Source organism: Myotis lucifugus, unplaced genomic scaffold (assembly GCF_000147115.1).
Source record: "Myotis lucifugus unplaced genomic scaffold, Myoluc2.0 scaffold_109, whole genome shotgun sequence".
NCBI lineage: Eukaryota > Metazoa > Chordata > Mammalia > Chiroptera > Vespertilionidae > Myotis > Myotis lucifugus.
The window spans coordinates 2148479-2160833 of NW_005871157.1; the positions used below are offsets into that span (position 1 = coordinate 2148479).

General features: G+C 40.6%; 1 protein-coding gene across 5 annotated transcripts in view; it reads left to right on the forward strand.

The window, feature by feature from the left end:
- Nucleotides 1-12355, forward strand: part of GANC (glucosidase alpha, neutral C) — an 83955-nt gene that overhangs the window by 38414 nt on the left and 33186 nt on the right. For 4 of the 5 annotated variants that reach the window (XM_023757512.1, XM_023757514.1, XM_023757513.1 and 1 more), the window contains 5 exons: nt 1065-1161; nt 2589-2769; nt 2973-3111; nt 7840-8075; nt 11746-11872. In XM_023757512.1, the coding sequence (XP_023613280.1) occupies nt 1065-1161; nt 2589-2769; nt 2973-3111; nt 7840-8075; nt 11746-11872 (780 nt within the window). Of the gene's footprint in view, nt 1-1064; nt 1162-2588; nt 2770-2972; nt 3112-5289; nt 5338-7839; nt 8076-11745; nt 11873-12355 lie in introns of those variants that run through there. The other variant, XM_023757515.1, reaches the window with a different exon arrangement.

A 12355-nucleotide genomic window follows, 5' to 3' on the forward strand; every position in this document is an offset into this window, starting at 1 on the left:
GAGAGTCAAGTGATGATAAAACAATCTCTAGAGCTCATCAGCTCCAACATTCCAAGTCAGTGGTTCTCAACCGTTGCCAGGCCTCCCCATCATGCACATGAGCATCACATGCCCATCTGTGACATTTCTCCCTAGGTTTAGTGATGGGAGTGTGTGTGTGTGTGTGTGTGTGTGTGTGTGTGTATGTGTGTAGTTTGTCTCTTTGGGAGATACCTTTCAGATATTTGGGACTTATGTAGCCAGAACTGCCCTGTAGAATGATAGACCCTCCCTAATTCCTTGAGAATCCCTGTTCTAGCATCTATATCTATAGCCTAGCATATTATCAGGGCTGACAACTTGCCCAAAATTTATAAGCAAGGGGCGGGGGGCATCATAATCTATTTTGCCTTTTCTATAGAACCCTCATTCCATACACTCCTCCAAATAAGGATCATTTGAGGTCAAATACTTTAACCTATAAATGAATTTAAGGTGATGTTATCTTTCCTGACTATTTGCATTTTCCCATATCTCTAAAATAATTGTTAACTAAAAGACTTTGCCTTTGGTTAAAGGAAATTTATGTGTTTACAATCACAGGGTATTCTGAGGAGCCAGGAAAGATCCTCCTAGTGCCCTTGACATTATAGTCCCTGAACACAGTGAGAAAAATAATCAGGCAGGAGACACCCACTCTTTCATCTAGCGAAGATTAAAATTGCTCAGTATCCTTTGGTTTCTAAAGCAAAGGAGTACCTAATATATTTTAGAAAAGTTTAGATTAAAAAGAAAGTTAAAACTTTGTAGCCATATGTTACCAATAAAAAGATTTAGTATAAATGAGAACACGGAGAGATTCAGCACACAGCTAAGTGAACATAAGTGATGAGTGACCAGAACTTTGCCTTTTGCATTTTTGTATCCTCACAACACCTGAATACAGAAGTCAGCACACGTGGTTTACTGATAGATCAGGGAAAGCTCCCATCTCTAGATCTCTAGTTTAGTCATCTTGCTACACTCACAGTTAACTGATTGCCCCAATGAGAAGCAAAACTCAGTCAATATCCTGGTCTCCACAGGTCCTGCCTCCATTGGTTTGGATTTCTCCTTGCATGGATTTGAGCATCTCTATGGGATCCCACAACATGCAGAATCACACCAACTTAAAAATACTGGGTAAAGTGAAAACAAGAATTATTATGGGAAAAGCATTGCTTATAGATCTTGAAGAATCTCCCTTGAAGTACCCTAGCTGGTTTGGTTCAGTGAATAGAGCATCAGCCTGCAGACTGAAGGGTCCCGAGTTCAATTCCAGTCAAGGGCACATGCCCAGACTGCAGGCTCAATCCCCAGTAGGGGGCATGCAGGAGGCAGCTGATTAATGATTCTCATCGATGTTTCTATCTCTCTCTCCTTCTCCCTCCCTCCCTGGAATTAATAAAAATAAAAAAATTTAAAAAAAGAATCTTCCACTCAGAACAGTAGTTCTCAATTTTTTTTGAGGGGGGGCAAAAAATTAGATAATTCTAAAAACTGTAATGCTGAACCTAAAAATATAAAGGAAGTAAATATATGGAGTTGCTGTGGTTGAAATAGGGGTTGGTGGGAATTTTATTACATCACCGCCTGGGTTTTGCCTTTACCTCTCAAGGCCTTACTGTGGAACCCTGAGAGAATGCACTGTGAAAAACACTGACCTAGAAAAACGCTTTACTAAGAAAGGACAGTGAGCCAGAGAATGGGGAAGTGTAGCATTTCATACCACCTTTGATTTTCTCAAGGAGGTCATTTCAAACTAACACTACTGGCAAATAAATGCCAGAGGCAGATGACTAACTGGAAGCAAAACCAAAGATACACATGCCAAACCGGTTTGGCTCAGTGGATAGAGTGTCGACCTGCGGACTGGGAGGTCCTGGGTTCGATTCCGGTCAAGGGCATGTGCCTTGGTTACGGGCACATCCCCAGTGGGGGGTGTGCAGGAGGCGGCTGGTCGATGTTTCTCTCTCATCGATGTTTCTGGCTCTCTATCCCTCTCCCTTCCTCTCTGTAAAAAATCAATAAAATATTAAAAAAAAAAACCAAAGATACACAGAGTCTGATCAGGCTTGTCAGGTTCAGATGCTGTTTATGTGACAGGGCAGCATAGTGACAGGTGTATCAGAAACTGTGCTGCTCTAACATCAACCTGAGCTCTGCTCCCCACCCCAATTCAGGTCCTGAATTTTTCCCTACTCAGCACTGAATCTGCACATTAAGACATTATCATTTTGTTTAAGTGGCAGAGAAATACAAAATTTGTCAAAAATATCTATTGTGTGCTTGCTATTGTAGAGGATTCACAGGAAACAGTCCTAAACTCACAAGAGATATTTAGCAAAGATGTCTTAAATATGAGATTATGTATACCAATTGTCTATTGAGGGATGCAAATGAATCAAAGGAGGAGGACCATATTCACCCAGGTTGGATCAGAAACCTTTAGGGAAGTGGTAAAGTTGAACCTGAAAGATGCATAGGATCCAAGTGCAGGGGAGAATGGAGCCATCTTATTCATTAATAATACATCTGTGATGGTAATTGATAATCCTTGTGTGTTTCAGTGGTGAGGATGCTTACCGTCTTTATAACCTGGATGTCTATGAATATGAAATACATAACAAAATGGGCATTTATGGTTCAGTGCCTTATCTCTTGGCCCACAAACTGGGTAGGACTTTAGGCATTTTTTGGCTGAATTCTTCAGAAACTCTAGTGGAAATCAATACAGAGCCTGCAGTCAAGGTAAGCTATGGACCATGTCTGTATGTCCCACTTAAAGAAGAAACAAAACTAGTAAAGTGTAGTCATAGCTCTGGGCTTTATAGTGGCAGTTCTCTGCCACCAGTCATTGCAGTATATGAAAGGAACAGATTGTTACTCCCATATGGATGAACATTGTAGGTTAGAGGGAAATATTTCAAACCTTCATTCCATTTCTTTTCCAGATGGGCCCAGTTGATGCTAAACAAAAGAGCAAATCTCGAACTGATGTGCATTGGATGTCAGAGAGTGGAATCATTGATGTTTTTCTGCTGACAGGGCCTACACCTTTTGATGTCTTCAAGCAGTACTCATCTCTTACAGGTACCTGCATGTAGAAGAGCCCATTTCTTGTTCCATTACATTTTCTCCATCCCCTGTATCATTGCTATAAGTTAATATTTATTGTACACCATATAGAATTCATAAACAACTTGCCCAAGCTTTTTAAGAAGCAAGCATTTCTCTTCCCACCCTCATTCTATTCAGCTTGGCTAAACATTGCACTGCAGCTAGAACTCTCCATTCTCTCATCCTTAATACTTGCTATCTGCCTCTTTGGAGCCTTTAACCCCTGGGCTTTCTCTACCTTCATCTCAGATTATCAGTATCCCAACCTTTTCTATGTTCTCTTTTTTATTAAAATATACCACTGACTTTAGCTCTAAAGCATTTTATCTTTAAAGGACATACTCATTTCTGCACCTCAGTTGGTGCAGAAAAAGCATTTGACAAAATTCAACACTATTTCATGAGAAAAGCACTCAGAAGACCCCAATAGAAGGAAACTTTCTCAACATGATAAAAGGCATTTATGAAAAATCCACAGCTAACATCATACTCAGTGGTGAAAAGCTACAAGCTTGCCCCTAAGATCAGAAACAAAATAAGGCTGCTCATTTTCACCACTGCTATTGAACAATGTGCTGGAAGTTCTGGCCAGAGCAACTACTCTAGAAAAATAAATAAAAGGCATCCAAATTGTAAAGGAAGACGTAAAATTCTCTTTTTCCAGATAATGTGATCCTATATGTTAAAAAATCCCAAAGAATCCACACAAAAACTACTAAATCTAATAAGCAAGTTGACCAAAGTTGCAGCGTACATGATCAACATACAAAATCAGTTGTATGTGTTTTTATTAAAATATATTTTATTTATTTCAGTGAGGAAGGGAGAGAGAGAGAGAGAGAGAAACATCAATGATGAGAGAGAATCATTGATTAGCTGCCTCCAGCACATCCCCTAATGGGGATCAAACCACGACTTCCTGGTTTATAGGTCAACACTCAACCACTGAGCCATGCTGGGTGGGCAAAATCAGTTGTGTTTTTACACACCAGCATTGAACAACTTAAAAAAGAAATTGAGAAAACCATTTCATTTACAATAACATTCAAAAGAATAAAATCACTTAGGAATAAATTTAATCAGAGAAATAAAAAACTTGTACACTAAGAAATATAAAATATTCCTTAAAAGAAATTAAAGAAGGCCTAAATAAATGGAAATATATCCCATGTTCATGAATTAGAAGACTTAACATCATTAAGATGGCAATACTACTGAAAGCAATCTATAGATTCACTGCAATCCCTACCAAAATTCCAACAGCCATTTTTGAAGAAATGGAAAAGCTGATCTTTAAAGTCATATAGAATTGCAAAAGAGCCCTGAATAGCCAAACAATCCTGAAAAAAAAAAGTTGGAGAACTCATACTTCCCGATTTCAAAAATGACTATAAGGTTAAAATAATCCAAATAGTAGGTTACTGGAATATGGATAAGACATTTAGATCAGTGGAATAGAATTAAAGGCCAGAAATAAACCCATACATCTCTGGCCAAGTGATTTTCAACACAGGTTCAAGACCATTCAATGTGGGAATGAATAGTCTCTTAAACACATGGTTCTGGGACAATTAGATATCCACATGCAAAAGAATGAAGTTGGGTCCTAACCAGTTTGGCTCAGTGGATAGAGCGTCGGCCTGCAGACTCAAGGATCCCAGGTTCAATTTTGGTCAAGGGCATGTACCTTGGTTGCGGGCACATACCCAGTAGGGAGTGTGCAGGAGGCAGCTGATCGATGTCTCTCTCTCATCGATGTTTCTAACTCTCTATCTCTCTTCCTTCTTCTCTGTAAAAATCAATAAAATATATTTTTTTAAAAAGAATGAAGTTGGAACCCTACCTCACACCATACACAAAAAAAGTAACTCAAAATGGATAGAAAAATGTCAGAGCTAACACCATAAAATTCTTAGAAGAAAATGGGTAAATCGCCCGGCCAGCGTTGCTCAGTGGTTGAGCATCAGCTATGAACCAGGAAGTCACGGTTGGATTCCCAGTCAGGGCACATATCTGGGTTGCGGGCTTGATCCCCATTGTAGAGCAGGAGTCAGCTAATCAATGATTCTCTCTCATAATTGATGTTTCTATCTCTCTCTCCCTCTCTCTTTCTCTCTAAAATCAATAAAAAACAATATTTTTTTAAAAAAGAAAATGGGTAACTCTTCATGACCTTGGATTTGGCAACAGATTCTTAGATATGACAACAAAATCATGAGCAAAAAAAGAAAAAAAGAGATAAGTTGGACTTCATTAAAATTTTTGAAGTGAAAAGGCAACCTATAGAATGAGAGAAAATGTTTGCAAATCATATATTTGATATTGAAAAGAAAACTGTTACCTACAAAGGAGTTCCCATAAGGCTGACACCTGATTTCTCATCAGAAACTCTACAGGCCAGAAGGGAATGGCATGAAGTTCTCAAGGTAATGGAAAGCAAGGATCTGAGACCAAGATTATTATATTCAGCAAGGCTATCATTCAAAATAGATGGTTAAATAAAGAGCTTCCCAGAAAGGCTAAAGAAGTTCATCACCACCAAGTCAGCATTACAAGAAATGCTAAAGGGATTACTATAAAGGATTGCTGAGGAGAAGAAACAGAGAGAGAAACCTAGCCGTACAGACTTAAAATGGCTATAAAGAAGTACCTCTCAATGGTAACCCTAAATGTAAATGGATTAAATGCTCCAGTCAAAAGGTGTAGTGTAGCTGAATGGATACAAAAACATGACCCGACTATATGCTGTCTACAAGAGACCCACCTCAGAAAACAAAAGACACACACAGGATGAAAGTGAAGGGATGGATAAATTTTTCCATGCAAATGGAAAAGGAAAAAAAAGCTGGAATAGCAATACTCATATCCGACAAAATAGACTTTAAAAGCATCCTGCTAAGCGAAATAACCCAGTCGGAGAAAGATAAATATTATATAATCTCACTCATTTGTGAAATATAATGAACAACATAAACTGATGAACAAAAATAAAGCCAGAGGGGGGAAAAATAGAATATAATAGAAGTATTCCTGTTATTTGCAGCTTTTTAATATTTCCTACAACTTTTATGATATCATACTATATTAGTACAGTTTGGGTAATATTATTATACTTAAAATCCTTTTATTCTTGAAATATTAATGTTTATTGCATGTAATATTATTATATGTAAGATCATTTTTCTTGAATAATTGGTGTTTATTGCATGTAACATTATATTTAAAATCATTTTTCTTGAGCTATTAATGTTTATTGCATGTAACATTACTATATTTAAGATAGTTTTTCTTAAAATATTAAGGTTTTGCCCTAACTGGTTTGGCTCAGTGGATAGAGCGTCGGCCTACGGACTGAAGGGTCCCAGATTCGATTCCGGTCAAGGGCATGTACCTTAGTTGCGGGCACATCCCCAGTGGGGGGTGTGCAGGAGGCAGCTGATCAATGTCTCTCTCTCATTGATGTTTCTAGCTCTCTATCCCTCTCCCTGCCTCTCTGTAAAAAATCAATAAAAATATATTTTAAAAAAATATTAAGGTGTATTGCATGTAACATTATTATATTTAAAATCATTTTTCTTGAAATTAAAAAAAGATGAATGGATAAAAAAAAGATGAATGGATAAACAAAATGTAATCCTATATAATAATAGAGGAATATGCAAATTGTCCAGGACGCCGTAATGTCATGACCTCTCAGCAGGAGGCATGCGTAGCAGGAGCCGGTGGGCGGGGATTGCCATCACTAGGAGGGCCTCCATGCTGCCTGGCCCAGGGGCGGCCCCTGGCAGAGGCTGCCCCCAGTAGAGGCGTGGGCAGGCCTGCCCAGCACTGATGTGACGCTGCCGGTGTGCGTCCCTGACCTGGGACATGGCGCTGCCTGCGTGTGTCCCCACCCAGTGCTGAGGTGAAGCTTCCTGCCTGCGTCCCTAGTCAGGGACGTGACACTGCCTGCCTGTGTCCCCGGCCTGGGATGTGATGCTGCCTGCGTGCATCCCCGCCCAGTTTATTAATAAATTTATATATTATTTTCATATACATTTTACTAATTTTCTTTTATCTCTGACACTTCTATTATAAAGGGCAAATAGTAATATTAAAATAGTTCCTCTAATTAATTCCCTTTTAATGTGCATGAATTTCATGCACCAGGCCACTAGTATATACATAAAATGGAATATTAGTCAGCCATAATAAGGAATGAAGTTCTGATACTTGCAACATGGATGAACCTTGAAAAAATTATGCAAAATGAAATAAGCCAGACACAAAAGGACAAATATATGATTCCACTTATAAGAAGTACCTACAATAGGCAAGTTTATAGAGACAGAAAGTAAATTAGCAGTTACCAAGGGCTGGAGGATGAAATAAGTAATGGAAAGTTGTTGCTTAATGGCTGCAGAGTTTCTGTAACAATTTGACTGAAGAGGCAGGCATGTAAACGAACTGCTGTGCTCTGAGGTATAAGTGCTATGTTAAAGGCATCAGCCTAGTGCTATGGAAATAAGAAGGGAATAAATTCTGCTATGAACATAGGGGTGCATGCATTCTTTCTGGTGTTTTGGGTTTCTTAGGATGTATTCCTAGAAGTGGGAGTCTAACTACCAAGCTGAGTGGATCCTGTCGGCGTTTAGAAAATGTTTTAACAAATACAGAATTATTGTGGTGGTAGTTGGCTCAGTGGTTATTGTCCTCTTCTAGGCACACAAGCCATGCCCCCTCTCTTCTCCTTGGGGTACCACCAGTGCCGCTGGAACTATGAAGATGAGCAGGATGTAAAAGCAGTGGATGCAGGATTTGACACACATGACATTCCTTATGATGTCATGTGGCTGGACATAGAGCACACCGAGGGCAAAAGGTACTTCACCTGGGACGAGAAAAAGTTCCCCAACCCCAAAAGGATGCAGGAGCTGCTCCGAAACAAAAAACGCAAGGTAAAATGAACCAACGTTTCTGAACCTTTTAGTTACAAGCACATTTTAAAACTTGATTTGATACATAAGTGGAGAACTATCTGATTTTTAAAACGGCCATGAAAATAGTACCTTCAAATGCATTTTGAAACTGTGATAACAGAAAGGTAATGGTGAAAAGGTGGGAACACCATCCATCCCTGCGTTAGTTGTCTAGGTCTCCATAAGGATGAAGGGGCCTAGCATTCAGGCCAGTTATTATGGCCACCCGTGTAGTAGTGTGATGGATCCCCCTGCCCATGCGAAATTTGGTTCTGATGTCGAGATTGATGACATCACACAGGTACCAAGATTAATTAGCCAAAGAACATATATTGATAACCCATAGACACAGACAACAGTGTGTTGATGGCCAGAGGGAAAGAGGCAGGGGCTGGGTGGAGGTGGGCAAAGGAAGAAGGTCAGGTAATGGGGATATCTGTAATAGTGTCAACAAATAAAAATAAAGTTTAAAAAATAATACATAATTTTAAAATATTAATTAGTCACATAGTAAGGCATTCTGGGGGGGAGTAAGGCTGGCTCCCAAGCTCATTTGAAATGGTCCTGAGAGAGGGAGACCAAGATGGCGGCGTAGGTAAACACCGGAGACCACTGCCTCATACAACCATTTCAAAAATACAACTAAAAGACGGAACGGACATCACCCAGAACCACAGGAAAGCTGGCTGAAGAGAGACTCTACAACTAGAAGGAAAGAGAACAGCAAACCGAGGCTCAGAGGAGGCGCAGTGTGGAAAATACAAAGGTACCGAGGTGCGCGCGCAAAGCAGGCTGGTGGCTGAGGGCGCGGTTGTCGTTTTCGGTCGGGAGTGAGTCTCAGACTCTGGGCTCCAGATCCGGGCGAGTCTCTAGGGACCCAGACTCAGACGGGAGAAGCGGGATTATCCGGCATCAGTTGGAACCTGAGGGCAGCTTTCTCTCCGAGGTTTGCAGCGGCTGCCGGGGTTCTGAGAAGCAGAGCCTCTGGGAACGGGACTGAGAGCGGCCATAGCTGCTCCCTCCGCCCGCCCTGTTGAGCCCGCCCCGCCCAAGCCCTGCGCACAGCCATTTGCCGATCGCCTCAGGCAAAGGCTGGATTAGCGCCTTCCCAGAAGACAGACGTTTTCCACACAGCTGATTCCTACAGCCAGTCAGCCTGGTGGTCAAATCCCTCTAGTGTTAACTACAACAATTAAGGCTTGGCTAGAACAAGACTGCGCACAAAGACCACAAGGGGGTGCACCAAGAAAGCATAAAAGATGCGGAGACAAAAAAACATGACAGAAATGGAGGATATGGAGCTAAGAATCGCAATTTTGAGGGCTTGCTATAAACTTGAGCAGAGCCTCACGAAAACTAATGAGACCCTCGATGCTACGATAAAGAAATTAGAAAGTAAGCATACACGGACTGAAATAAAGAATATTATACCCAATAGCAGACCAGAGGAGCACAAGAATCAAACCAAAGATTAGACAAAAAACACCCAACTGGAAAAGCAAAATGAAAAAAGAATCCGAAAGTGTGAAGATAGTGTAAGGAGCCTCTGGGACAGCTTCAAGCGCACTAATATCAGAATAATAGGGGTGCCAGAAGATGAGAGACAGCAAGATATTGAAAACCTATTTGAAGAAATAATGGCAGAAAACTTCCCCCACCTGGTGAAAGAAATGGACTTACAGGTCCAAGAAGCGAAGAGAACCCCAAACAAAAGGAATCCAAAGAGGACCACACCAAGACACATCATCATTAAAATGCCAAGAGCAAAAGACAAAGAGAGAATCTTAAAAGCAGCAAGAGAAAGAGACTCAATTACCTACAAGGGAATACCCATACGACTGTCAGCTGATTTCTCAACAGAAACTTTGCAGGCCAGAAGGGAATGGCAAGAAATATTCAAAGTACTGAATACCAAGAACCTACAACCAAGATTACTTTATCCAGCAAAGCTATCATTCAGAATTGAAGGTCAGATAAAGAGCTTCACAGATAAGGAAAAGCTAAAGGACTTCATCACCACTAAACCAGTATTATACGAAATGCTGAAAGGTTTCCTTTAAGAAGAGGAAGAAGAAAAAGGTAAAGATACAAATTGTGAACAACAAACATGCATCTATCAACAAGTGAATCTAAGAATCAAGTGAATAAATAATCTGATGTACAGAATGAACTGGTGATTACAATGAATCAGGGACATAGAAGGGGAATGGACTGACTATTCTTGGGGGGGAAAGGGAAATGGGAGATGCGGGAAGAGACTGGACAAAAATCGTGCACCTATGGATGAGGACAGTGGGTGGGGAGTGACGGCGGAGGGTGGGGCGGGAACTGGGAGAAGGGGAGTTATGGGAAAAAAAGAGGAACAAATGTAATCAGAACAATAAAGATTTAATTAAAAAAAAAAAAAGAAAGAAATGGTCCTGAGAGAGCTGGGAAGGACCAGCTCAGCTTTTACCATGATTAGAGAGTTAGACTGGGGTGAAGATCCCTGTGCACGTGCCAGGGCTTGTGTAGCTTGAACTTTCTGCTGGCACCAAAGCAGGGAGCATCAGGGCTTTCTTTGTCGGCAGGCACAGCTGTAGGAAGAAAGGTCAGGGGGAGTGGTGGGCTCGAAAGCTCTTAACAGTCCATGAAAAACAGAGTTGATTTTTTTATTACTCCATTTTTCCTGCATGCCTCCCTGATGGATTCCTCCTGTCAATCTGGCCAAGGAAAGAACTAAAACAGAAAATGGGGAAGGAAAAGGACACTGGAAAGTATATAATGCAAGGGTAGTGGTGGTAATAGCACTGGAAAATTAAACTTCAGTATGTATAATAGATTTAAATAGATATGAGGAAGGATGATTAGAAGGTTGTTCTAGTTAAATGGTTTTGAGGTTCGAGACTAGGTATAAAGAATGGGTGTTAGAGCCCTAGCTGGTTTGGCGCAGGGGATAGAGCATCGGCCTGTGGACCAAAGGGTCCTGGGTTTGATTCTGGTCAAGGGCACATACCTTGATTGCAGACTCCTCCCCGGCCCGGGCCCTGGTCAGGGCGCGTGAGGTGGTGACCAATCGATGTGTTTCTCTCACATCGATGTTTCTCTCTGTCTTTCCCTCTCGCTTCCACTCTAAAAATCAATGGAAAATATCCTCAGGCGAGGATTAACAAAAAAAAAACACACAAGCAAACAACCAAACAAAAGAATGGTGTTAGAAAGGCAAGGAGAGGTGGTAGGGACACAGCTGTGATCACAGCTTTTCTCAGACTTACTTCCTCAATATGCCTATACCTTTGGGTTTTTAACATGCTGTTCTCCTATTTTCTTTAATGTTTGCTTTTGTCAGTGTTATGTTAGCTTCTACATGTCTAGGAAGCAGAGACCTTGCCTATTTACTCTTTTATGTATAGCACCCAGCACCGCAGACAGATAGAAGCTCAATGCTATTTTTAAAAAATTTATTGATTAAGCAGCAATAATTATAAAAGAGCAATGGCCTAGTTTTGACATCAATCTATATTTCTGTAAGCACATAGAATACTTCGATGCTAGTAGTAGTTGTTTCTGAGTAAAATTTGAACCCAAGAACTATGATGAAAACATATAAATGAATATATGGCTCATGTGAAACTGATGAGATCTTCAAACCTTTATGTCCTCCTGATAGCTTGTGGTCATCAGTGACCCGCATATCAAGATTGATCCTGACTACTCAGTGTACGCTATGGCCAAAGAACAGGGCTACTTTGTGAGGAATCATGAAGGGGGAGACTTTGAAGGGATATGTTGGCCAGGTGAGATATTACTTTATACACTTATTTACTTTGTTTCGTCTAACTAATGAAGGTTTCATAGCCACTGTTCTTATTCCTTGTAGATATCTTTTGCTACATTTTAAGCTCCTTTAAGAAATGGTATTACCGTCTTTTATATCTTTCATAATACTGGTACAGTATACATTGTATCCATTTATCAGTCAATGGGTGAATAAAAAATAAGCAAACCTCTAGCATGCTATTTCTCTAAGCAAATAAAAATGAAAAGCCAAGGAATGAGAAAAGGAGACAAAGAGAAAGAAAGAAAAAGGGCCACCTGGCTGGTATGGCTCATTGGTTGAGCATAGAACTATGAACCAGGAGGTCATGGTTCGATTCCCAGTCAGGACACATGCCTGGGTTTCAGGCTTGATCCCCAACAGGGGGCATGCAGGAAGCTGCCCAGCAATGATTCTCTCTCATCATTGATGTTTCTATCTCTCTCTCTCCCTCTTCCTCTCT